Raw genomic sequence first — 27,821 nt, forward strand, 5'->3', positions numbered from 1 at the left:
AGAACAGTCTAGCAATGCCTGTTTTCTTTCCCGTTGACTGTAAAAGGAGTGCAGCTAGCTAGCTCATATGAAGAAGCCTCCAGTAATGTGTGTTCAGAGAGGCAGAAGTTTCTCCCTTGGACTGACAAAGGTCTTTAAAATAGAAGTCCTTTTCAACAACCTAGCTTATAAAAGCAGTCACCATACTTGGTACCTATAATACAATAAAATATTGCATTCTTTTTTTCGGATTTCTACAGCTAAGGAGCCTGGAGACTATAGACATTGCATTTGGTCAGGTGAAACATGTTCTTACAGCCTAAAAAGAAAATTATTTGCAACTTAAGAACTGACATTGAAAGGGATATGATGTCACCTGCCTAGACAATATTCAAAAGCCTTCTTTTTTTCCTGAGAGGTTTTATTTCCACTAACTCTAACTTGGATTTTTTTTCGGTCTTCTGCCCCTAAGGTCACCAGTTATCTGCTCTTCCTAGTCCCTCATACTCCTCCTGCCTTTATTTTTGTTTGTCCTTGTTTAACTTTGCTGTCTCTAGTACCATTGCTTACCTCCCAGAGTTCTGTCATTCTCTGGGTTTGCAAATGCATGCACAACTGGGTAGTTTCCAGCTTTTTGATCAGACCTCCAGAAACTTTCCTCTGCCTTCAGCTCTGCATTGATGTATTTCATATCTATGTCATTGGTGCTGTCCCTTGGTTTTTTTAAGTTCTGTAACCCAGAGTGATTTTTATTTGCTTGGCTAGCTTAATTTATCTTCTGACAATTTCCAATCTGCCTTTTTTCTCCTTTGTTCCCATGTCCACATTCATCTCTCTGACATTTCCTTCTAGCCATCCAGTCGCCAGTTCCACCTGAAAGTGAAACTGCTGTTATTATCCGCTCTGCCATTTTTCTTTGACACAGGTGGAGTACATTCATTTTCTTATATTCTGCTTCTTAGACCTGTGTGAGCTCTAGAGATCCTAGATCCATTTTAGCCGTAGTTTCAGCCACAAAAAGGTTTTGGGGAAGAGAGTTCAACAGCATGAGCCTGGGTGGATTGTGGCAGCTGGCACTGTCTGGATTGCTGTTACAGATGTAGCCAGGGGGGTCAGGCATGTTTGTGCCATGATTCATAACGCATCCCATAATACCATATATACACCTACGTGATACCAAAATAGACTTTCTTTCTAGAAAAGGGATAAAAATATCTCTTTGTCCAGAGACAAGGGGGATCCCAGCTCACATGTAACCTTGCTCAATGAAGATGTGACGACGCTTTACAACAAGATGAAAGAGAAAGGGACGGCAAGGAGGAAGGAAGGGTGAGGACAAGGCTCAGCATAATGAATCAGTCTAACAATTTCAAACAAAAAATGTGTGTTTCAGTACTAATTATTTAAACTGATATCTAGATGCCTATAGGTATTTATTTTTAACCTGTGGTTTAAAATCCTCTGGGTGCAATTGTGAGCCTGTGGGATGTGGGTTGAGGAAGATGCATTAGGTGAGAGCGTGGAGAGTTTGATGGGGAGGAAAAAATGGTCAGAAAGCGTCTGCAAGGGGAATAGTTGGGACATTTATACACTACTCTTAAGTGGCTATAAGATTCAAGATCAAGAGGAAAATATGTGAATAAAATACAAGAGAAATCTTGGGTTTGGAACCGAGATGTGAAAGGTGTTTCTCTCTTGTTGTTGGCATGCGGACGGTCTGGGGCTAACGCAGACCTCGGAGGGTGTGCAGGTACCGCACTCTGCAGACTCATCCTGCAGTCAGCAAGCGCCTCGTGGGACTACTGCGTAGGAACAGGAGACACAGGACCTGCGGGCAAGATAGCTGTGCTTAATCCTGATGCTGCTTTGATGGTATCTCCTAACCTATCTCTGTTGTGAAAGCTTTGGTCTACCTTTACACCACTTCTCACATCAGCTGCTTTCACCTCTTCTGTAGTTTTTTTCCTTTCGCCAGTAGTGCTGCTTCAGTTTATCTTATATGCTGCTGCTGAAGTAATATTTGTCATTCGTTCCAGTTCCTCCTCCCTCTGGTTCATGATGGGTTTTCCAATAACTTTATTGCAATCCAGGTGCTGTCACAGGACTGTTGGGTCCCACAGAGCGGTGGTGATACAAGCACCATCCCAGAAGGGAGGGGAACGGGGAGCAAGGCTGTCCATCAGCAGCACCCTGCAGGCAGAGCAGATCCGGAGTACTGCACTCTGAGGATTTGGATTTGCTCTCTATCACCTTTCTCATCACATTCAAACACTTAGGTGGTTCTTCAGTTCTTTTTCACTCTATTTTGCCTACACTTTTTCCACCCCCCCCCAGCTACCTGATCTTTGTCTGCTCCGAGATTTGTCAGCCTAGTTCGCCTCAATGTTTATAGTACAAAGTCACAGAAGTCACAGACTTGTTGAAGTTGGAAGGGAGCTCTTGAGATCGTCTGGTCCAACCCCTGCTCAAGCAGGGTCAGCCGGAGGAGGTTGCCCAGGACCATGTCCAGTGGGGTTTTTAATATCTCCACAGAGACTACAGCCTCTCTGGACAACCTGTGCCAGAGTGTGACCACCCTCATAGTAAAAAAGTGGGGGTTCTGTATTCAGATGGAATTTCTGATTTTGTGCCCGTTGCCTCTGGTCCTGGCACTGGGCACCCCTGGGAAGAGCCAGGCTCCCTCTTCTTCATTCCCTCCCTGCAGGTATTTATAGACACGGATTCAATCCCCCTGAGCCTTCTCTGCTCCAGGCTGAGCAGTCCCAGCTCCCTCAGCCTCTCCTCATAGCAGAGATGCTCCAGACCCTTCAGCATCTTGGTGGGCCCTCACTGGACTCTCTCCAGTCTGTCCATGTCCCTCTTTGTACTGGGGAGCCCAGCACTGGACCCAGCACTCCAGAGGTGGCCTCACCAGTGCTGAGCAGAGGCGAGGGATCCCCTCCCTCGACCTGCTGGCAACACGATGATGCTGATACTTTCATTTTTGTTCAAGTTGTCTGTTTTTACACTTCCACAGGTTCTTCCACATGGTTGGTATAAGTTTCCTGATTAAGATTTTGATTTTTTTTAACGTAACTTAACAGCAGCATACATACTCAGTCTTTATCACTGCTGTCTTCTGCAGCCACTTTGCTGGCTCTTTGTTCCTCCTTGTCCTGTATCTGCTTTAAATTCAAGTGTTACGAGATCACGTTTTTTTCCCTGTATTCTCTGCTTTAATGGTGACCATCCGGCATGCTGCTGCTGTTGGACTGCATTACATTTCCCTGCATAATTACATTGTGTGATTTTCAGCTTGGATATACGCCCCATCGTCTTTCCTGCACATGATAGCTGGAGGGTAGGGCTCTGAAAAATTAAAAGGTTGTTTAAGGTGTTCAAGGAACGTGGTGGCTTCCCCATGACTTTAAATCTTTAAGCCAGATTACATCACTGTCTGAACAGAGTGCTGCAGGTCAGTCAGAAGCGTGGCTTTGATTCAGAAATGTCTGTGCTGAATTTCATCGTCTGTATTATGCAGAGAATGGTGGTAATTATCCTTTTGGACCTTAACATCTTATTTAAATTAATCATGGGGGAAAGTAATGTGACAGAAAACAAGAGACCCCTCTAGATTACATCCTGTCAGCTCGTTCAAAAGCTCTTTCCCTTCTCAGTAGTCAGAGCAGCAGCGTGCAATTTTGTAAAGATTTACCAAGTTGTGAGCCCACATAATAGAAATTTGCAGGGATTTCTTGCTGTAAATTACAGGATTTTAAATAAATTGTCTATTTTACTTGGCTTTCCTGGTAGATTTTCAGAACAGAAATTAATTTAAGACACCAAAAGCACCGTTTAAATACCTTAGTAATTCATTGAGTTGCTTATGAAGCTGCAGAGCCAAGTCTTAGTGTGTAAAATCTGGGGCAGGAGCCAAGGAACCTTTCGAACCCCGTTCTCACTGACGTGCAGTTACGTGTTCGAGCCCCAGGCACGACTGAGCACCCAGACCCAAACCTTCAGCCATCACCCCTGAAAAGTAGGACAAGGAGGAGTATCCTGCAGCTCTGTGCAGGTTCCTCTGACCTCATTTTTCTCTTCCCGCTTAATATTGCTTCCCTCCTTCCCTCTGAAGGAGCATGGTTAACACTATTTCTTGCTATCTTTTGACTGTTGCTTTGCACGGTGTAACCTGGTTTTGCGTATGGTGGCTGTTGTTATATGAAAAGTGTGGGAAACAGACTACAAAATTACGTTTTAATGCTGCTTTGAAGAGTTCAGTTACAGCATGTGGCTAACTTGGGGGGAGGAGGTGGTATTTTGTCCTTGATACCATCTTCTGAAAACTAAAAGATTCTGTGGTTGTAGGATAGTTCTGAGTTTCTCTACCAGGGATATATTCATGTTTTTTAAAAGCAGAACAAAACAAGCCCTCAGCAGTGTGTTTGACCGCTGTCCAAATTCAGGCCGCATTAAGGGCCAGGCGTGATTCTGGGAGATGTCTAAAAATTTTCTTGGAAGATGTAGGTATGACTCAGTGCAAGATAAATAGAAAGTAACTTTCTAAAGGTGTTTTTCCAGCAATGAACTTCCCCAGACTTCAGATTTTAATGGCAATCTCAGAGAGGTGCAAATACAGCTGTGGCTGCATCTGCAGCAGAACCACGCCGAAGTGTCCCTGTCCCCAACAGCCGTCCATCCGTTAGCTGTACAGGCACCGCTGGCTGTGGGCCTTTTTCTGTACAGACGAGGAACCGAGCCACTTGTATTTTACTCATGGAAAAAAAGAAAGGAGAAAGGAGAGGGGGTGGCGTTGTGGTGTCAAGAGACGACATTGCTGTTTCTCTGCTCTCAGGCTATATAAAGAAGTATTTTTGCTGAAATATGTGTCTGAAAGAAAAAGGGATACCTTCAGATTCCTGAACACGTTATAAAACAATTGGTCCGTACCCACATAGAGGGGTAGGGATTAAAAATAGCTGACATATCTATATGGAGAACAAGTCGTGTCGAAGAATGGAAATTGGGTGGTTCTGCCTGGGTGGGTGGCCTTGTGAAGGAGGAGGAAGCACTAATTTTAAATGTATTGAGTCATAAAGCTTTTGACACTATCCCATATGGTATTTTCATAAATAAACTAGGTAAATGTGGACTGGTTGAAACTGCTGTTATGTGGGTGCAACATCAGTTGAAAAATTGCACTCAGAGAAAGCAAATATCAATATTTTCCTACCGAAGAGGGAGCACGTGTCAGGTGGGATCCCACGGGGTCTGTTCCCAGTTCAGCGTTACTCGGTTTATGTCTTGGCCGCTTGCACGATGAAATAGGGAACAGGCATACAGAAATGTCATACCGACACTGTGCAAGGGAGGTACTGGGGATTCTCCAGAGGACAAGCCTCTAATTCAGAATGGTCCTGTAGATCAATAAGATGAAATTAATAAAGACAGCTTCGAGCGACAGAAAATAAAATAAAATGCATGAATAAGAAGTAGAGGATGACCGACTAGATGGGCCTATTGCTGAAAAGTGTCTGGGGAGTGGTAGTGGGTTAGGAGCTGAATGCAAATCAACAAAGTTCCCACAAAAAAGGAGATGATAATGTGCGTGGGGTTTGTAGTAACAGGATCGCCATATCAAGGACAGCTCAGACGATGATTCAGTAGCGGTGGCTTCCACCTGATGTGCTGTCTTGACTTTTGGATGGCAGATGCTGAGAAGGCTGTAGATGCGTTGCAAGTCCAGAAGCAGCTGATAGTATTGACAGCTTGACCTTCCAGAGAAGGAGGGTCTTCTGCTTCAGCAGAGCTCTTACAGCGGTCCCCGTGGGCAAGGGATTGGTGAGAGGACTCGGTGCCCACCTGAGGAGCGGGGAGGAGAAGCACCAGATTTAATTCTCAGCAATGGAGCTTTCAGATGAGTTGTGGAAACTGTAGGTCTAGAGGTTTGTTAAGTTCTGCAGATCCATTTCAGACCAGGTTACACGGTACAGCAGTACGCTTTCTAGGAACAGTTTAGGAAAACATCTGCTATCTCATCCATTTGATCCCCCTTTGAGGAGAGGGGTGGACTGGAGACCTCCGGAGGTCCTTTCCACATCACAGTTCTAGTAAATTAATTACCAAGCCATAGAGCCATTCTGATTTTCTTTAATTTAAAGAGTATGTCTAAGTGTGTTAACTGAAACAACTTCAACAGGACACTAAATGTCCACATAATGTTCACTAGCAATATGGCTTGAGCAATATGGAGAAGCAATTCCTAAGTTTTTGTTATTTTCATTTTGCTTAAAATTATTTAGCAAATTCTATCCAAATTCATGATTGGCTTGGGCTACTCCAAAATTGCCTTTTGACGTACAAGTGATTCACTGGGAGAAAGAAGAACAGAGAATAGAGAGTCAGAACTGCATTTATCAAGGCCAGAGAGGAGAATTTGTTCTAATCAACATGTGTGATTATGAGAGTGTCCTTGGCTGTAACTCGGTGGCTGGTGACCAAGAGCTGTGTCACGGTTGTGTGGTGCAGCAGGGTTGGCTGGAGCTTGGGTCTGGTGAGATGGCGTTCAGAAAAGAGCCGGGATAATGAAGAAGGATGGAGCTGGGCTGTGATGAACAGAGAGATTACAGGGCTTTTTCTCATCCAAAGAAATGAAATGCCTCAGAACAGTTTTAATACAATGCTAATCAAGGGTATCTGATAGCCTTCCAAAATAGAGTGCCTACACTTGAAAGTCAAAACACCAGAAATGTAGAGGTTAAGGAATATATGCATCTAAACATCTGAAAGCAAGCTAATACAGAATTACGATGTAAGACGTCCCTGGATGAGGTGGGGAGAGGGAAGGAGACAAGTCAGCAGCCTTGGGGTGCGATGGGGAGAGGCGAGAAGCTGTCTGGGAGCGGGGAGGCAGCGGTCCCCGGCTCAGCCCAGGCGGTCCCCGGCTCAGCACACACCTTGCTCAGTGTTCCCAGTGTGTGAGTGGCCTTCGAGTAAATGCCTGCTTGCGAAGCGGGGCACGCAGCAGCAGAAGGCACCAGGAGCAGTTCAGGTGTAGTGATGTTACTGAGATGCCCGTTGCCTCATAGGAAGACGAGAGGACGGAGGCTGGTGATGTTGCAGGTTTGGTTACGTGCAACAGGGAACGCGGCTGGGTGGGACAGGGAAGCAGAGGGACGTACCAAACAATTTTGCACCTTAACTGAGGCCAACATGAAATAAAGTTTTAAGATCTAGGTATGTATTAGGTTTGTGATTTCTTTTCCTGGCCTGTCGGTAACACTGTCATGTATTGCTTCTCCTTTTTGCCATCCGCACTGCTGCTTAGCTGTAAATTAGCATGCTATAGCTGCTTGGGATGAGCAGTAATTGCTATACAAACATTCAGTAGGTATTATACTGACAAAGTTTACAAAGAACTAAGTTCGTCCATAGTTATCTCAGGCTTTCCTGGAGGAGCTGAATTCGGTAAAAGGCAAGCCCTTTGGAAACGAGAGTTAAAGGTACGTGTCAGCATAACTTAAATTCTGCTTTCGTTGAATAATGAGCCAGCGCTGCTGTGATGGCTCTGCTTTAGGGGACAAACGCAGTCTGCCTTTTGCAAATAGAGCAGCACGTTCAGCCAGGAAGGTACTAGGACAGTGGATATGAGCTTCATGCTTTTTTTTGAACCACGAAGCTTGTGTTTCTGTGAGTTTTGCAGATCAGTATTACCTACACTAGCTTTTATATTTTAATACTTCTTTTGCTCTGTGAAAGCAACACGCATACCTACAAGATTTGTACCATACCCTGGTGCAAGCCACAGAATGCCACTAAGCCCTGCACTTTCTCCTGCCCACTACACTTAGGTATTCTCCTCGATGAGAAAATATCTGTACGCTGTAGCTGACACAGCCTGCCAAACACAGCGATGAATTCTTCCCAGGATGCATCTGCTTCTTTTGGTGATCGATTTATCAGGAGCGGTGGGCTTCCCCCCCAGTGACCCTCTTTCTCCAGCTCTTCTGTAGTCAAAAACCTGATCTGACTGTATCTTTACTCTTTCCATTATTCCATATAGCTGCACATAACAAAGTAAAGCAGCCAGAACATATGCAGGGGATTCCTCCTATCTTAGTGCCATCCTGGGAGCAGGCAAGCTTACCTGTGTTCACAAATGTGAATGGAACATCAGATACGTCCTGGGAACAGTGTTCAGACTCACGTTAATTTAATCTAAGTCTTATTTTTCTTCCAAAACCAGGAATGCTAATCATTGTTAAAGCTATTGCCATTTTGAGTTTAAAATGTGGTCATTTCTGCTGGGCTTTTTCCTTTTCAAAAGAGCACATGTAATGAGTTATAATGAAAAAGGTCTTGGAATCTTAATTGTTGTGGTTGCAGCAATGTGCCTGCTGTAAAGCATATCTAAAATAAAGCTTTTCAGCACTTGCCAGTAGTCAGGCTTCACGAAGTGTAGATTGCTAAAAAATTCTTCTGTGCAGTGGTTTATGTTAAGTCTCTTTCTTATTACAAACCCATTATTACAAAGGTTGCTCGTTGCCTGGAGGGGTTGACGTGGGTAATTCCATTTTGCCTCTTTTTTATAAGGTCTTATTCTGCTTCTGGCAGACTTCTCTGACATGTTGCTGCACATAACAAAGAAGAAAAGAGTTTGTGTGTCTAAAAAATGTGAATTCTGTTTTCATCGTATCAGTATATTGATGCTGAAAGCAATAAATGCCATGTTTATAAAAGCTTCTGAAACAAATACTTCCTGGACATGTGTGGAGAAGGAATTAACTGCAGTTTATAAATTGAACAAGCGGCTTGAATACCTGACATAGAAATGAAAAATGGAATTTCTTGTACACTTGTATTTTAGGAAGAAATGCATATTATGCTAAAATAATAGCGATACATGTTCAAGAATCATTTTTTAGATAACAGTCTGATCTCATATCTGCACGGGACTTTTCATCTCCCAGTAGAGTGGTGCTTTCTCTACACGTGCACCATTTCATGCGGTGGAACAGCAGACTGGAGTCCTATAGGCAAAACTTCACGTGGATGTGGAGGAGATCTAGCATAGCAGAATTGGTATATCGCTCTTTTGGGTTGGAGAAGAAAATGTTGTAGCCTCTGTGTGCAATGCCTGGGATAAAAAAAGAACCATTTTGCTGTATTCTGTCAGGGGTTTTGAGATGCTGCTGTCGCAAGCGTGGTAGAAACCAGCACATTTTAATTGGACCATATAGGCAAATAGTTATTTATGTGGGATTACTTCTGACAAATATTTCTTGCGTTCAATCTCTATTCATAGAAATATTCAAAACTGTAGTAGCTTTATTTTTATGGGTCCTCAAAACAAAAAAAAACCCTACATCATTCAATGAATCCCTGTTAGAGGGTAGTTCTGTTGATACCAACCACTAATTTTTTAGTTCTTTATCACTTTCCTCATCTTTTTGTTTGGTGGACCTGTATTACGAGAGAAAGAAAAGAGACTGGACGCTTTTGGTTCTGAATTTAGCCATGGTAATGAAACTGCAACCCAAGGTGGTTTGGGGTCTTTTTGGAGCTGTTTGACAGCAGAAGGGTAAGTTCTCTTCAGGTTGGAGGCTCCAGTCCCCCCCGCCGCGGTGGCTCTGGTTGTGCTCGGCAGGCTGTTCCCAGTGGCTCCCTGAAGACTGCGGATCCTGGTGGAAATGTCACTGCTGCAATCGGAGGCTGCCTGATGCTTTTGAGCGCGTTGCTCAGGGCAGTCCCGCTCTCCCAGCGTGACAGCAGGCTCAGGGAAGCTCCACAGCTGTATCCATTGCATATTTAGGTACCCAAATGTTTCTCTAATCTGTGTTGTAATCTTTAACTGCAGAAGGTATCCTTTTCACGTGACTTGTGGAAACATATTTACATTTTTAATTACTCATCTGTTTGTTTTAATTTTTAACTGTTTGTTTCGTTAACATTCATTAATTATTCACTCTGTATTTATGTTATGTTTTGTTTGCTCTCTTTTGCCTTCATTGCTACTAGGTTACAGTGCAACCCGGATACTGCCAGCCGATTAGCTGACGAGCATGCACTGATAGCAACCTATGTGAACCGGCTGCAGAGTGGTGCACGGTTAGTGTTAGGAAAGCGTTCCTGGAGCAGGGACGGGTACAGTAACGCTGCTTCCTCTGGGGAGTGATGTTCCAATCAAAGGTATTTGGCCTCCGTTGGCAAATAGAGGGAAATGTATTTAGTGTTCTCCGAAATCTCCTGAAAGTACACAAATATGTATGCATGCATGCACACACAAATATGCACAGGGGAAAACATCAGATAGGAAGGGATCAGTTTGTGTCCATTCCCACCCTATTGCATTCACTGTGTTACAGAATCCCTTACATGAACTGATTAACATCGTTCCAAACGGGTTAGATAATTTTTCTCTCCATGACCATTCTGGAATCGCATCTTTCACCAGTAGGAAACTGTCTAATTTCATAGAATCATAGAATCATAGAATGGTTTGGGTTGGAAGGCACCTTCAGGATCATCTAGTTCCAACCCCCCTGCCACAGGCAGGGACACCTTCCACTAGACCAGGTTGCTCAAAGCCCCATCCAACCTGGCCTTGAACACTTCCAGGGATGGGGCATCCACAACCTCTCTGGGCAACCTGTGCCAGTGCCTCACCACCCTCACAGGGAAGAACTTCTTCCTTACATCTCATCTAAATCTCCCCTCTTTCAGTTTAAAGCCATTACCCCTTGTCCTGTCACTACCTGCCCTTGTGAAAAGTCCCTCTCCGGCTTTCTTATAAGCCCCTTTAGGTACTGGCAGGCTGCTGTAAGGTCTCCCCGGAGCCTTCTCTTCTCCAGGCTGAACAACCCCAACTCTCTCAGCCTGTCCTCACAGCAGAGGTGCTCCAGCCCTCGGATCATCTTCGTGGCCTCCTCTGGCCCCGCTCCAACAGGTCCGTGTCTTTCCTGTCCCGAGGACCCCAGAGCTGGACGCAGTGCTGCAGGGGGGGTCTCGGAGAGCGGAGTCGAGGGGCAGAATCCCCTCCCTCGCCCTGCTGGCCACGCTGCTGGGGATGCAGCCCAGGACAGGGTTGGCTTTCTGGGCTGCGAGCGCACATTGCTGGGTCATGCTGAGCTTCTCGTCAACCAACACCCCCAAGTCCTTCTCCTCAGGGCTGCTCTCAATCCACTCGTCGCCCAGCCTGGATTTGTGCTTGGGATTGCCCCGACCCATGTGCAGGACCTTGCACTTGGCCTTGTGGGACTTGATGAGGTTCGCACAGGCCCGCCTCTCAAGCCTGTCAGGGTCCCTCTGGATGGCATCCCTTCCCTCCAGCGTGTCGACCGCACCACACAGCTTGGTGTCGTCGGCAAACTTGCTGAGGGTGCACTCGATCCCACTGTCCATGGCGCCGACAAAGATGTTAAACAGCGCCGGTCCCAATACCGACCCCTGAGGAACGCCACTTGTCACTCGTCACTGGTCTCCACAGTCTTCCACCTTAAATTTTTTCACAGCCAGCTCATACCCATTAGTTCTTGTGCCAACATTGTCCTATAACTCTTAACTGTTCTTTCCCCTTGTTGCTTTTCCCTCTCCACCCAAAACACAGTTGCAGACAGATGTCCCATCCTGTCATCATCTTTGTTACCTGGGCTAAACAAGCAAGCTCTTTCAATCCCATCAACACGACCTGCTTAATATGACTGTTTCTTTCTGTGCCTTTCCAAAAAATGTTAATGCTTTGAAGAATTAATTTCTTTTATCTCAGCTTTAGTATTTGTGCACATTTATATTTCATGTCTGTGTCTATGTAGAGAAATTTTACCCTAAAGCCCCAAAACGCAGCTCTCCCATTTCATCATGGGACATAGCCGGGAGGTTTTCTGTATTCCAGTTTTGGACCTAATTAAATTATGCCTTTACAGAGCCAGAGCTGTGCTGGAAAGGAAAAGGAGATTTAGTGATCTGGAGGCTATATGTAAAGGCCTTGCTCTATCCATGTTGTCATCCTCTGGATAATATTTTTAGAGTCCTATTTCATCACTCTGTCATGCAGAAATTTGTATTCCACTGCTGTCTTGATGAAGTGCATTCTGGCTGTCTAGATCTCTGGGGAAAGTCAGTTTTTTTCTTGGTAGTGAATCACTGTTGTCTGCTATCACCTGCTATGAACTGAAAGCCCATAATATTGTCCACAAGACAATAAAAACCAAGGAATTTCAGACTCTCACCTTCACTCAATTACTGTAATCATAGGATTTTGAGATACAAAGGAGTGCATCTTGAAGAGTATATGACAGATTGAAATACTGTATGTGGCTCATAGCTGCCATGTTACAACCAGTTGGAGCAGAGGTTCTCAGTCTTTTAGGTCTTTAAATTTAAAAAAATCACTTGGTACTGTTACCAGAGTAACAGCATACTCCTTGAAGGAGCCAAACACAAAGAAAATAATTTAAATCCTAGTTTCATTGTGCAGTGTCTTCCAAGTCAGCACGAGAGGCTGATGAAATCTGTGCTCCATTGTCACTTCTTTTGATCTCCACCCCTCACCCCCCCAAAAAAAATCTCATATAACAGTATATCTTTCTGCTTTTGGCAGGCGGTGCGGAGATCCTCAGTGTACTCCAGCCAGCCCTTGCAGACCGTCTCTGTTTCTGACTGATTGAGATAACAGTAAATCTCAGTTACGGACAGCTCTTCCTGTAATAACCATCATTTGCTTTCTCTCTTCTGTTCTCCCATTTGCATCTGCTCTGGGCTGCTGTTGGAGACAAGGTACCGGACTGCTGTTGTGGCCCAGCTGCTGTTCTTGTGCTCCTCACGGCCCCTCTCCTGTCAGGGCAGTATAGCCTTCAGGATCAGAAGAGACCGTTAGAGCATCTTCTCTGTCATCTCACACCAGTCTCACACCAGTGTCCAGGCATTTGGACATTTAAGAGGCGTTTGGACAATGCCCTTAATAATATGCTTTAACTTTTGATCAGCCCTGAAATGATCGGTCAGTTGGGCTAGATGATTGTTGTAGGTCCCTTCCAACTGACAAAGTCTAGTCTGGTCTGGTCTGTTCTATCCTATCCTATCTTATCCTATTCATATAATCACAGACTGGTTTGGGTGGGAAGGGACCTCCAAAGGCCATCTAGTCCAACCCCCCTGCCATGAGCAGGGACATCTTCAACTCGATCAGGTTGCTCAGAGCCCCGTCCAGCCTGGCCTCGAATGTTTCCAGGGATGGGGCATCTCCCACCTCTCTGGGCAACCTGTGCCAGTGCCTCACCACCTGCATCATAAACAATTTCTTCCTTATATCCAGTCTGAATCTCCCCTCTTTCAGTTTAAAACCATCACCCCGTTCATCCCTGTGCTGAACCTAATACCTTGTTTCTCTAAAGATGTAGCTTTTAGAGAACACCATGATGGAGAAGCCACTCATTTCATTGACAATCTGTCCCAGTGATTAATTGTGGTGAGCCTTTTAAAAAAGTGTCGTGGTTTAAGCCCAGCCAGCACCTCAGCCCCGTGCAGCCGCTTCCCCCTCCCCTCTCCCAGTGGGGTGAGGAGGAGGAAAGGGAAAAAAAAAGTAAAACTCGTGGGTTGAGATAAGAACAGTTTAATAACTAAAGTAAAATATAATACTAACAATAGTAATAAAGAAATAATAGTAATGAAAAGGAATATAACAAAAAAAAAGGAGGGGGGGGAAGGAAAAACACCCAGGGATGCACAATGCAATTGCTCACCACCCGCTGACCGATGCCCGAGCAGTGATCCGCCCCTCCCGGCCAGCTCCCCCCAGTTTATATACTGGGCATGACGTTCCATGGTATGGAATACCCCTTTGGCTAGTTGGGGTCAGCTGCCCCGGCCTGCTCCCTCCCAGCTCCTTGCACACCTGCCTGCTGGCAGAGCATGGGAAACTGAAAAGTCCTTGGCTTAAGATAAGCGCTACTTAGCAACAACTAAACCATCAGCGTGTTATCAACATTATTCCACACCAAATCCAAAACCCAGCACCGTACCGGCTACTAAAAAGAAAGTTAACTCTGTCCCAGCCGAAACCAGGACAAAAAGAGCCCTAATTCAGGCTTGAACTTATCTTTCTTACACTTCCAGTCACTGATTTTCTGTGTACTTACCTTTGCTCTTTATCGCCCAGCATCTTTTCATGTCTTTCAGCCAAACTTTGAGAGCCTTTAAGCCATGGCTAGCTGGATCCCTGAGATTTTTCGTCATATTAAAAATTATTTAATTCACTGATGTCCTCCAACCAAAAAGTCCATCCAAGCTACATAAGGAATATAGCAAACAGAGCTCAGTGGACTTCATTTATCTTACAATAATATATTTTTCTTTTTTTTATTGTGGTAGCAAGCCAAATTGGTTAAGTGCTTTTCAAAGAAATAATAGAAAATCCCCACCCTAAAGGATGTGCTGCAGGCAGACAGCTGCAGAGTGCAGCAAGTTACACCGTATACAGTTAGAAAGCTTATGGAGCTGATGAGTTGTGCTTTATTACTTGGACAGTTGTTTGTTACATATTTCTTAAGCTCAGCATTCATAACTTACGTTCCACATCATTCAGCAAGCCTGCTTTTCACCAGTCCCCATGAAGCCTCTATTTCAGCTCCACTTTTCACCAGAAAAATTAAGTAGCCTCACCTGGAGTGTCATTATTTTTATGTATTATGTATTCTGCATTTCCTGCAGAAGACAGCTGGCCACAGGATTTATGTGTTTTACTTTTGGTCGGTTGATCTAGGTGGATGGATGGATGGTTAGCTGCTTGGCTGGTTTGTTTGGTTTCCTTTAAAGTCCTGACTCTGAAACTGCAATTGTCTGCAGCACTCCTGATTTTAAAGGAGAATGAAAGGAAAAAGTCACTTTTCTTGAAGATATTCTGTCCCCAAGATCCTTACTCTTGGCTCACCATCAGTTGACACCCGGGACGTGTGGGCCCTTCAGGTCAGTGCTGGAAGAATAAGCTATGCCTTCTTTTGCTGTGCTCTGCCACTTCTCAGCATCATGAATTCCTAAGCAGTTTTGGAAGGAGCCTAAGATCTCAAACCTCTCCCCATGTTGTATCATCTTCTCTTGTATCCTTTACTGATCACCTAGCCGATACTTTCATTGTCCAAGCTCATTTTTGTGTTAGTACTTGACAACAGGGCACTGCCATCGAAGCTTTCTCTTTACAGACTGCCTTTGCCTCCATTTTGCTGGGCATGGTTTCACGAAAGCCTCAAGCCAGCATAAATGCTGATTTTTCCCCTCTTTCCCCCCGCCCCGTTCATCCTGCCGGTGCACCGGCTCTCGCCTTTGTGCTGGCTCCCACGTGTGCGCAGCCGCTTGCTGAGCTGGCTCAGGGAACTGCCCTGGCAGAAAACAAGTTATTGTTTTGTCAGGCCAGTCTTAAGCCAATTCAATTTCCTTTGCTGGCTCATCACGTTGCCCCGACGCTACTGCCAGCGCAGCAGTGGAGGGCAGAGGCTGCGAACATCCCTCTCAGTGCCTGCACACGTTTGGGTCAGATCAAAGCCACTGCAGAAGCAATACTTTCTATATGCATTTATCACATTGTCTCAAATATTTCCATTGACACCTAAAAATCAGCATCACTTCAGCCTCCCTGTCTCCCCTCGGGGTGCTCGTGTTCTGTGGCTCCAATCAGTTTGATTCTGTCTCATTGTCTCAGTGCCTCTGCAACAGAGCCGGGCTGTCCCGAGGATGACGTTTCCTTGTGCATGTCAAAGCCTCCCCTAGTCAGACCTTTCCATCTGTGTTATCCGTGTGCCAGCTCTCACCTGCATCTCCGAAGGAAGAAGTGGGAGAGCTCACGGGTTGACTCATCAGTGCTGTATAAGTAGCACAACGTTGTCAAAATAGACCAAACCGCCTGGCACAGCATTTTTAAGATAGGGGAATCTATTATACTGCTTTTCCAAAATTCTGCTGCTGTGAAGTCTCTGAACTCTCACTCACGTACCCTCCTCCCTTCCGAGCTCTGGGCTTAAGCCAGGCTTATTCTTCCCCTTTGCTACCTTTCCTGTTCTTCTTGAGCTGCTCTCCTCTAGTTTGTGTGTTGGCTGTCGCTCCGGGACCTTTCCGCACAGGCAGCACTGGATACCGATGGGCTCGTTTAGGCGGGGGGAAGGTTCACAATTTGCAGTGCTGCTCCTGGCCCAAAGGACAGGGAGCTCCGCAGGACTCCTCTCAAGGAAGGGTTTTCAGGGTAGGAATCCTTTGCAATGTCTCCACAGAAATTAGAACGACGAAGTAGTGAGTTTTCCTTTGTGAAGCGATGTAAAGAATTCTGTGGTATTTTGTAGATTGTGTTTAATGCCCTCTCTGTTAATCCAACAGAGCTGTAGGTTGAGGTAGTGGTCATTTGTTCAAACTGTTTTATATTAAAGAATATGCAGGAGGGCCAGGAGATGTACTTGAACTCCACTTCCTCTCCGTCTGTAAAATATTTCTAAAAGCAAACACAAAAGGCTTTTTTTTTTTTTTTTTTTAATTACAGGCTTTCTTCAAGGAAGTAAGAAATTGTCAATAACTATTTTCTAATTCACTTAGATAAGAAGAGGTAATAGTTCCAGGAGCTGGGAAAGGTATTAGGAGATACCAGATTATGGAACGTGTAGAAGGGATGGAATGATCTGCAGTCCTATAAAAGCAGAAAAAAAACCTGCACAGGCAAAATTGCAGAGGAAAGCTAAACAAAAACAATGTCAAATTCAGCAAGTGGGATGGGAAAGATTGTTCTCCTTCAACCAAAAAAACCATCAGAAAATGAATTAGCAGGAAGGCGTGCGAGCAGTTCATCAAGCCTACTGTAAAGACTCTGTTTTTTCTTCTCTTCAATCTGTTTTCCCACTGCTTTAGCTCACCTTTCACCAGCTCCTTCCTTTGCACTGTTCCATTGAATGTCTTCAGGTCTTAATCCAGCAGGCCAAACGCAGAGGCATAATAGTGCAATTTATACTCATTGTAGACCCATCAGTGTAAATTGTAGTCGTACGTCTATTAAATTCAGTCCAGTGTTTCTATGCCATCTCAAACACATCATCTGGCAGACTTTCAGAGTCTTAAAAGAGATCAAGTTGCTAAATTTGGCACTACAAAAAAGAAATTAGATCTACATTCTTAAATAAACATAATATATGCAATATGGATTTGGTTCTTTAAATAAGGTAAACATAAATCTGTGAAATTAAGGTTAAAGAAATGTAAATTATCTTGTGAAGTGGTAATGTGGACTAAAAGTAGCTTTTGCTGTGCACTAGGTATGTGTCTCTTTTTCTTTGCTACTGTCTGTGGTGTGATCCTGACCCTGAATTTCACTGTAAGCGCGCACAGGTAGAGCGCTGTGTTATTTATGGCAGCCCACATGGTATTTGTGAATCCCACATGAAACAGCAAGGATAGCAGTAGGAAGGCTGTGTTGCTCGTTGCTCATTTCCACATTAATCCTGGTTGTTTTCAGTTAATAATGTTCTGGTTTATGTAACTAATTCAGTGGCTTCCCTTTTAAAGGGAGACTGTGATGAGAAATCTTTGTGCAGCAGTCAGACAACAAGCAACTATTGAATAGTTCGGTTGGACGTTGACTTAAAAAGCTGCTCTTTCATTTGGCTTTCCCCTGCTGATTCTTTGTGGCAAGGCCACTGTGCCACCAAAACTGAGCTGGTAATAGTTCTTAACGTTGACTGGTTTCAATTAATACAACCTGAAAATTATTGTTTGTCCCCCTGTGTGTTTTGTAGTTAAAAAGACAATTATTTGTGAATAGTAGAAACAGCACTCTAGGCACTAACTGGGTTCCCAGGCTAGATTAATCTGTTCATGATTAACATGCGCAGAGGGGATGATGCTGGTGGTAAATGTGAGAAGGCTGCAGGTGCTGCCTTTCACTTCCTAATCCTGGGGATCTGTCCCGTTTGCTGGCTCTACTTTTCCCGTTTCAAAACTCAGTGTCCCTTTCTTCTGTCACCTCGTGGTGCTGTCATTGTTGCTGATGATTATTGGAAATATTTTTTTAATACCTCTTTCAGCAACATTTCCAAGACAGCTACAGCCTGTCTGCGTGAGGCAATCCGAGGCAGCTGGAGCCGTTTCATCCTCTGCTAGCTGAGGTGTGAAGGACCAAGTCTCAAATTACCACGTTTTGTACATTGGGGTGTTGTAAGGTGGTAGTAAGTCAGGTGTAAGTCAGGCTGACTTACAAAGTACTATTTGCATCTAAGTTGATGTTGTCCAGTGACAGAGTCCGTTCTTCTCAGGTCAGCATGGTTCCCCCCGCTCTTCCTCCTGGAAGTCATCCTGACTTTGACACTTGTCATCCTACATCTCCTGAGGACAAAACTTCTCTCCTTTGTCATTCAGCTATTTGCCCCTTTTTACCTTGAGTAAGCCAAAAGGGTTTGCAGAAAAGCTCCTCAGAAACAAATTAGATTTGTTCCTAATGATACGTATTTATGAATTGTTGAAAACAGATTATTTTAATCATTTAAAACTGGAATATGTGAATCCTGGAGAGAATGCTACTAGGCAGAAAGTCTTGAGAGCAGTCCCCCCTTTGGCAGCAGAATGAAAAAGGGAATGATCTAGATTATTTCCAGTGTGACTCTTCTATTTCCCATCGCTCTCTCTTTGCAATAATATATCCTTTTCTCTGTCATCGCCCGGTATGAGTAATATCTAGAGGCGGCGGATACTGACAGGGTGTTTTGGCTTTTCCCCGGCAGTGTCCTGGACAGCCCCGGCAGGCTGGACGAGGAGCACAGGCTGATTGCCAGATACGCCGCCCGGCTGGCTGCCGAAGCTGGAAATGCAGTAAGTGAATATTCATCCCTCTTTACCGACCGTGGAACATGAAAGGTGTTTTTCAGAGTCTAATTAGTAGCGTAATGCTAATAGCTGCGTGAAATTGTCATTTTTTGTTTATTCAGCTGATGCGAAAGAGCAGTACGCTTTCCTCATTTCCAGCAGAAATACTGCATTCTCAGGCAGCGGGGGAAGCGCAGGGAAACGGGAAACGACCACACAAATTATTAGAAATGAGGTCAGAGGAGACAAGAGAATAAGCAGATTAGTCCTACTTAGTCTACAGAAGAGATAAATACATAGATACCTGAGGAAAACAAGTCATGGAACTAACATTATGGAATATATTTATTCCAGAGGGAAGGAGCCTGAGAGCGAGAAAGGAAGGTATTTTTTATGTTTGCAGTTTCTTAGAACAGAAGAAACTGAAGGAAACACCCAGCCAATTTTAAACTGGTAAAAACAAGTACTGCTTTAACAGAAAATTGCTATAGGAGATCATGGCAATTAAGAATTTACTGAAATTCCGTAGAATAATTGCAGTCGAGCTGGATGGGGAGATACCTGTCTTTGCTGGTTTATCCGTACGAAAGGAGAGCAGTGTTTGCAGGAACAATCTTCCCCGTTCCTGAGTGGCTCTCCCTCGAATGATGGCTGCCATTTTACACCGAGTATGCTGCTTAGAAGCAGCTTGGCTTAGCACCCACTCAAAAACCTCGCTGCTTGTTCTGTCTGTCGAAGGTGCCCGTCCTTAGGCCTGCTGTAACAGCTTTGAACAGGCTGCACCAACGTCTCTCCCTCATTGCTGCTCTACGTGATCGCTATTGCAAAACATTATTATTATCCATATACCATTTCAGACATAGCCCTTGGCTTCCACAGCCTCCAGCAGTAGCAATGACCTCTCCTAAGCATCTTACCACCGTGGCAGAGTGTGCGTCCTGCCACGTGTTAGCGTGGCTAGAGAAGCATCTTAACGTCAGTGTCCTCGTTCACCTTTTCATTACATATTTGTCGTATAAATACTTTCAAGTCCTTTCCAGCAAGGTTATGCCTCCTCATAATTTCCTTCAGTGTGTGTTCAGCCAATAATCTGACTTTGTCATATGGATGTGACCAGATATTTCCCTTTTATAAAACTTTAATAAAAAAGAATTATGCTTTTTAAACGTTTTTAACTGTCAGTTCCCATTATCTCTGTCAAATGGTATATTTGCATTTCTGAAGTCATTCAGTTCACTAGGACTATGTTCACGTTGAAATATTAAAGCAATACAGTGCAAACTTTCTGGTTTAGGTGGAAAAGGAGGGATTTCTGTGTAATCTTCATATAAAATTAAAGTTGTTGAGACAGTAAGTGCTGAATCAGTTTCACTCTGGAAGATGGTGGAAGAATTCTTACTCATGACTTTTTCTGGCAGTAATAAAGAAGTATTATGAAAACTAGAGAGTCACAATATTGGTTCTGAAAGAACCTGATCGTTTAAAAATCTGTAAATCACCTCAACCTGTTTCTGTGTACTTCGTAGTTCTGAAAGAGGTCAAAAATGAAGCAACTTATTTGGATGTAAAGAAAGCAGCATTTAGAGTTTACTGAGACTTTTCAAAGACCTGTGAAAAATTACTGCTTTCTTTTCATCCAAATAACTTACATCATAGGGTAGATGTCAAAGTGCTGCCAGGGATTGAAGTGTGGTAGAGAAAGGATGTAAGAGTAATAATAGTGTGTTTCCATTGCGACCGAAGCTTAGCAGCAAGGAATCTAGAGGTTATTTACTGGGTCCACTGTTTATTCACAGTCCAGAAATACAAATCAGCTGAAATGGATATATTTTTCATATTCTGAAGGAATCCGAGTTTAAAGTGCTCTGCTTCATGGCAGGTTCTAATTATTTCTTGCCAACAGGAGATCCCCCTTCCCTAGCCAGCACTTTGTATGACTGGTGTCCAAGTTGGCCATTGCAACTTGGTGGAGGAACATCCTGCTGAGCTCTGGGACGGCGTGCCGTGTCTGCGGGGCTTGCTTCTGAGGATTCGCTGTTTGTGGGAAATGGAATAGCTGAGATTTGTCAGCCACAGTCATTTTTTTTTAATATTCTTCTTATAACATTAAAACAGACAGACAGGAGGAAATTAGAGGCTAGGAAATTCAAAACCAAAAAAAAAAGAACAATTTTTTCTTCCCATATGGAATTAAAATGGGGAACATCAAATGAAAACCCCGATGTAATAAACATCTCAGAGATTCAGCAGAAGAAAGGTGCTCAATGCGTATATGGCAGCCAGGCTACCAGCTTTACAGGGATGACACAGTAGGAGGTGCAGGCAAGGGAATGGTATTGTACATAAAGGAAATACACAGCGTAACAGCATAAAAATATCACAGAAAAAGAGAAGAACTGCAGAATCCGTGTAGGTTGAAATTCCAAATTCTTAATAATAGAAAAGAAATACTGACCCCCTGATTAGATGGTGGTAGTGATCAGGAAATGTTAAGTGAGATAAGACAAGCTGCGACTTTAGGACAGGTGAGTAACAGTGGGAGATTTCAGCTACCCACACAGAGACTAAATCAATGCCTTTCCAGAGGGAGATGCAGAAACACTTTGGAACGCAATAAATGATGCTTCTTTGAACAACTAGTTTTAGAATCCACAAAAAGATGCGCTCCTGGATTTGGTCCTGAGCGGTGCACCAGGCCGAGTTTGAGTGGTGTTAACTGTGCTAGCTGATCTGTAGTAGTAACTGTCACACACTTAGCTTTAACAGCAGAGAGAGCATGCCGAGTAAATCCAGTATGCAGATATTCAGTTTTAAGAAAGGGAACTATGTAAAAATGAAACTATTAGAAAAAATCCTAAAAGGATCTGTCCAAAAAGCAGGAAGCCTGTAAGCTGCCTGGAGGCTGTTAAAAATCCTGTATTAGAAGCTCAGGAAATCTGTGTGTCAAAATTCAAAAAGAAAGCAAAACCATACAAAAAAACTCTTTTCATGGGTCAATAAGAAAGCTAAGGAGGATGTCCCAGGAAGGGATGGCATTCAAGAAATGGAGAGCTCGCCCAAATGGAAAGAAAAAGAAAGCCTATAAACATGGCTGGTTAAATGTTAACTGGAAATTCAGAGATGGGAAAAGAATTTGAAGAGCACTTCACAAGGGATGCTGAAGTCTCTGGTAAAAAGATTTTCAATACCACCAAAAGTAGAAATCTAACTAGGGAATCAGTAAGACTTTTCGGTGACCAAGATGTGCAAAAGAGTGGTCAGGAATGAAAAGACCGTAGCGAAGAAGCCCAATGAGTTGTTTGCATGAGTGTTTACTGCTGAAGGTGCATCATGTAATGTATTCTTCATAGCAGATAAGTTGGAGGAGTCAGATCCGTTCAAAATAAATATACAGGAGCTTTTAAAGCAGGTAACGCATAGGTCAGTACGTCACTGCAGCTGCGTGGCATTAACTTGAGAGTCCTTGACAGGCTGGAGAAATGAGCCGACAATTACAATGAAGTTCAACATAGCCCAGTGCCAATCCTGCGTCTGGGCCCGGCTAACACCATGCAGCAGTGCGGGCTGAGCGCCCACGGGCCAGAAGGCAGCTTTGCAGAGAGGACCCGGGCGTCCTGGTGAAAAGCAGGAGTCAGGAGTGCGCTCGTGCAGCAAAGCAGCCCACCGCTGGCAAGAGTGCAGCCAGGAGAGCGAGGGTCGCTGGCCGAGGGAAGAGACTTTCCTCTATTCGGAGCTGGTGAGGCCACGTCAGCAGTACTGTGTCTGGTTTGGGGCTCCACAGTGCAAGAAAGACATGGACATATTGGAGCAAGCCCAGCAGAGACCACCGAGGTGGTTGGTGGCTGTAGTATGTGACATACGAGGAGAGGCTGAGAGAGCTGGGTATGTTCAGGATGGAGAAGAGGAAGCCAAGGAGGATCTTACTGCTGTCTGCAGCTACCTGATGAGCCAGACATATGGGGACCTGTCAGCCAGCCAAGGTCAACCCACCACAGAGGTGCACAGTGACGGGACGCGAAGCAACAGAAACAGACAGAAGTTGCAAGAAGGGAAATCCCAACTATATATTAAGAAAAACTTTTTCACCATGATAACGGTCAAATATTGTTGTCCAAGAGGTTGTCCAGAGAAGAACTGGAATCTTCTTCCTTGGAGGCATTCAGAGCTCAACCAGACAAGTTCTTGAGCAACCTGCTGTGAATTGGTCCTGCTTTGAGCGGCGCATGGACTAGAAACCTCCAGAGGTTCCTTCCCACCTATATTTTTCTGTGAATCTGAACCTTAATGAAACTGGAGAATGGAAACAAACCACCATAAAGGAGTTATGGAATATTTGTCAATGGAGGTTTTAAAACCAAGATAGACCAGTATCTGCTGGGAATACTTGACAGAGGTTGATGTGAACAAAATTATTTCTTGATGTCCTCTCCAGCCCTACCTCTCAGATGTAATGGGCTTTGGTTTTTAACATGCTCTAACTGCTAGAAATTAAGAGGATCCCAGATACAGGCTGTTCATACTACAACAGTCTAATGCAAAGTTTCTTACTCTTCTTTGATGTAGTTGGCAGTGGTCACGGCTGGAAATTGTACAGTGGACTATGTGGCAATGGATCTGACTCCGTCCGTCGGTTTCTGCTTTTTCTCAAATTAGATAAAATGTTAGAACTGCCTTCTGCAGGCTTGTTACTATAATAAATGTCACTCGCCATATGAATGCAAATACATTCCATTAACATTTTTAGGGGAAATGCCTTTGCTTGAAGTCTTACTGGGACAAAATAATTTGAGGCAGATCTCAGGCTTAAATCTTGAAATCCAAGTCTGTTTCTTCTTAAAGAAGAAAAATAAAGGGGGAGAGAGGAGAAGAAAGGAGAATGCATCATTTGTCACTTGATACATGTGAGTTGCTCAGTGGTGCAGGAGAGGCTGATGGCATGCAACCAGGGCAATTACGCACTGCTAGATAGCAGCTTAGCCTGTGTTCGCTCAAACAAGCTCTGACTGGGCTACTCTTGTTTTCTTCAAGCCAGTCTTCAGAAGACAAAATCCCTTTTATTGAATTTAAGTTGCTCAGGGCTATGCTTGGCCTGCCGGTTTGGTCACAGCAGAGTGCTGTGCATTAAAATAGCTGTTGGCTGGCTCCGCTAGACCGGTTAGCTAGAAAGCAAAAGAGAGAAAAGCAGAAGGTGACTAGATGAATAAAGTGAAGAAATTAATGGAAAGCAAGCCAAACTTCGTTTAAATCACAATTTTCAGGATCACAACTTCATCTGTTTGTCTCCCTCTGCTGATCTGTTCAGGTGATCAGTCTGAGGTAAGAAAGAATCTGGTGTTTCCTATCAAGCATCATCTTTTTGATAAAAGCGGGGACTGAAAATGACATCCTGCGTCCCCAGCCCCCTTGCCTACTTTCCCTTACAAAGTCCCTTCCACATACATATCAGATCCCGCCTCAATGCTGCCCTGTTACTTGAATATAGGTAATCCTGCATATAAGGCAACTGCATACTTTTAAGAGAAGGGGTGATTACGTGTCTTTTAGGTGACTATATGTATATACAGCCATATATATAAAGCAGCCCTAGGCCCTCTGTTATCAATGTCCTCCACAACACCTCCCTTTCTCCAAGCCAATACCTCCTTCATCTCCTCTCCCACCTGCTCTACCTCAGCTCCCTTTTTTCCCCATTTTCTGCTGTTAGCACGCTCCCAGATCCTTCTGAGTTTCTGCTGACACACCTGGGCAGGTTGATTCGTCCAAGCACAGGTCGGTATCTGGTGTGTGAGCCAGACGTGCCTGCTGCTCCCCGATGACTTCTGATGGAGAGTGACCCACCATGGCAGGCAGCAGCCTGTGGCACTTGGCAGGAGCAGAGGTCCACAGGGACTGTGCACTCTTGGCAGGACTCTGCTGACCTGTGCAGCCTTGCTGCTAGGAAAAGCACGAGCACCTAATAAATATGAGATAATACCCAGTTATGGATGAGTGGATAATTAGGTTGAGTTATGTGGATGAGTTACGATAATTAGGTTCTTGCCCACATTGCTCTTTTTTGAAAACTGTGTGTGGTTGCTCTTCTTCCCTCAACATTAAGCACTGCTAAAAGCCTGTCATCATCTCATCTCGTTAAAGCTACCTACACCCTAAATAATATTTGTAATATTCCCTTCATGTAACTTTTCTTTTAGGCTTTAGGCGTTATTTAATAAATATTTTTTAAATAAATAAAGAACAAGTAAACCAGATTTCCTGTTGTACATCTTTGCAGGATAAATCTGTAGCTTGGTTCTTGGATCATTTCTTCTTCTCCTGGATAGACCAGTTATATGGACCATTTTTGTTATTTATTTTCTCTTCTCCTTTGTCTGTTGACCACAAAGAACACTGTGATACCAGTGTTGGGCAGGAGAAGTACTGGTTCAGACTTTCCGTGACACCATGAGGTCCTTGCACCAAGGAACCTGGAATCTGATGCCCATGAGATGCAAGCTTTACTGTTCTTTGACAGTTTCTTCCAAATCAGGGTGATGGAGGAGTGCAACGGCTTGCCAAACTGGCTTTTTGGGGCTTGATTAAACACTGTCATTAAATCCTCTTCTGTCACCCAAAAAAGGTACACTGTAGGTGAGGTCTGATTGCTCCTTATTACAAATACCAGTCTGACAGGGAGTTGGACTCAATGATCCTTACGGGTCCCTTCCAACTTAAGATATTCTATGATTCTATGACTTGAAGTTCCAGCATGGCGCTCTCTCAAGTTTAATGGCCTATTCATAGGAAAACTGAATGACAGTGCTAGAAGGTTTTACTGTTCCTATGTGATATTAAGGATTTTAAGTAGATTTTATGATCATCATCTTATGAATTTTCTTGCTGAGAGAAAACGGGGCTTGCCATTTGGATGATCTTCTCAGAACTGTTGAGGCTTCAGCATTCCTGCTGAGCACCAGGAAAGCAGAAGACAACGGTAATCGTACCTTCAGCTGTGTTGGAGAGTTTGCTTAGCTTTTAAACTTTTTGTAACATTTTAACTTTTAAAATGTTAGTCCTCGGCTCAAAAAGCTTCAGCTTTGGTCTTGCTGCCGTTTGGTATAAAACGAGAGGTCTATGTGACAATTCACTGTCAAAAAGTCTTTTTCTTTTCAAGCTCCACCATACTTCAAAATCCTTTTACCCTGGATAAACTCTATGGGTTGTTTCTGCAGGGATCGATAATGTTTTGGGGTTTGGTCATACTATGTTATTGTCAGAAAACTGGGAGCTGCATCCAATTGGGCCAAGAAAAGATCTCCGCATTGCTTCTATGCCGTAATAGTTAGGACTATTCTTTTCCTGAGATATTTGCTCTGTACTGAGAAGGAAAGCTACAGAGGACAAAATAATATAAACTCTGTTCATTTTCTCATGCACATGCAAAAATGGGGCTTGGGGGATTTTTTTGTAGTAATTTTGAAGGCCTTACATCTTATGCTGTTGACTCCCACCAGGTCTTTGTGCTCTCGTTGTAGTAGAAAGCCTTTGCAAGAGTTGAGCAGAAAGGGGATTTGTCCCTGCTGTTCAGTGCTGCTGAGCAGGTAGGGAGCTGAACCTGCTAGGCTTTTTAAAGAAAGGAATTACAGTAATAAATCTTGGAAGACACAAGTCGTTCATACCTGTCCAGTAAGATGGAGTGGAAACGTAAGAGTGCTGACTAGTAAATGAATGTTTTGGGTTGGTTTTTTTTCTTTTAAGTGCAGAGGTTTTAAGAACCACATGTAGCTTCACAGAGAGGACAGGTACCTCTCATCAAAGTAAATAGCAGCATGCAAATGCTCTAATGAATTCTGTCTCCCTGGATTTACGAGAAGAATAGCATTTGCCTTCACAATCCTATACCATACACCCAAGACTCTTCCAAAGGCGATGACAGTAAGAATTTGGTGTTAATGAAATGCTGGGCAGAAATGAGAGCAATGACTCCAGTTAGGTTTCCTTCCATGTGTTCCAGAGGAGTTCATTCACTAAAGAAATATGGGCTGTCCTACCAATGTCCAACCTGAAGCCCAGAATGGTATTTGCACATTTGAATGATACCTCATACTTTATAATTCTCTCCTAATGGTCGTATTTAGAAGATGCGTTTGAAATACTCACATCCACAAGAGGTAATGCGATACCCCTATGAATTTAATTTGAAACCCTTAGACCAATAACAGGTCCCACACCATGTCCACCAGCTTCTCAGTCATTCTTCAGAATCTTTGGGTAAACCCCAAGTAATACTGCCTCTCACCAATGGAATCTGATGTTCTCAGAAGAGTAAGGGCATCCCGAGATCGCTGCAAAGGATGAACCAGGATTCGTTAAACTGTCTGCTCCATAAAACAGCCTGCAATCCTCTAGGCTTGAGAAAGGTAGCGACAAACTTTTTCAAATCCAGGTGTCTGTTGTAAACTCTTCCATTATGACGCTGTATTTTTATACAGGCTACAGCAAGATACTTGCCTGTCACAGAGAAAATAGTTACATCTCACGGCTAGGTTGTAAAGGAACTTGGGGGATTATTGATCAACGATCAATCAAGGAAAGATTACGGCTACTGATCCTGTGAGCAAAGTAACTGATAAGAAATTTTCAGTTACTTAAATGACTTCCCATTTGTGAGAAGTGAATACAGATGCCCAGCACACTGGATGCTTGGAACTCAGGTGTGGTTTTGTGGGCAGAAGGTCAGATTTTGTACAAATGCTGCACAATTGTGCTGCGTAAGACTACCAGGCTCTTGTAGTTGGAGAAAAAAACAGTTTGAAATAAATGCAATGCTTAAGCTACTAGAAAAGCCACCTGAAATCGCAACGTAAACACAAAGACTTCTTCCCATCAACAAAAGAACTGAAAAAGAAAAAAATCTGAGTTCTTGGTTAATCTTACTTCTTTGTTACTGAGAACGTGATGGTCACTTACTTCATTAGTTTCTATGAAATACTGTGGTTTTTCTCACGGGTCTCTAGAGGTTTATAAAGCAATATGAATGAAGACGGGTAACAAGAATGATA

At 43.8% G+C, this 27,821-nt stretch overlaps 1 protein-coding gene across 1 annotated transcript in view; it reads left to right on the forward strand.

Annotated features, from left to right (window-relative positions):
* Positions 1–27,821, forward strand: part of DTNB (dystrobrevin beta) — a 159,533-nt gene that overhangs the window by 111,454 nt on the left and 20,258 nt on the right. Inside the window, exons 14-15 of the mRNA XM_050893627.1 lie at positions 9,976–10,065; positions 18,702–18,789. Of these exons, the coding sequence (XP_050749584.1) occupies positions 9,976–10,065; positions 18,702–18,789 (178 nt within the window). The remainder of the gene's footprint in view (positions 1–9,975; positions 10,066–18,701; positions 18,790–27,821) is intronic.

Source organism: Gymnogyps californianus, chromosome 3, assembly GCF_018139145.2.
Source record: "Gymnogyps californianus isolate 813 chromosome 3, ASM1813914v2, whole genome shotgun sequence".
In the NCBI taxonomy this organism is placed as follows: domain Eukaryota; kingdom Metazoa; phylum Chordata; class Aves; order Accipitriformes; family Cathartidae; genus Gymnogyps; species Gymnogyps californianus.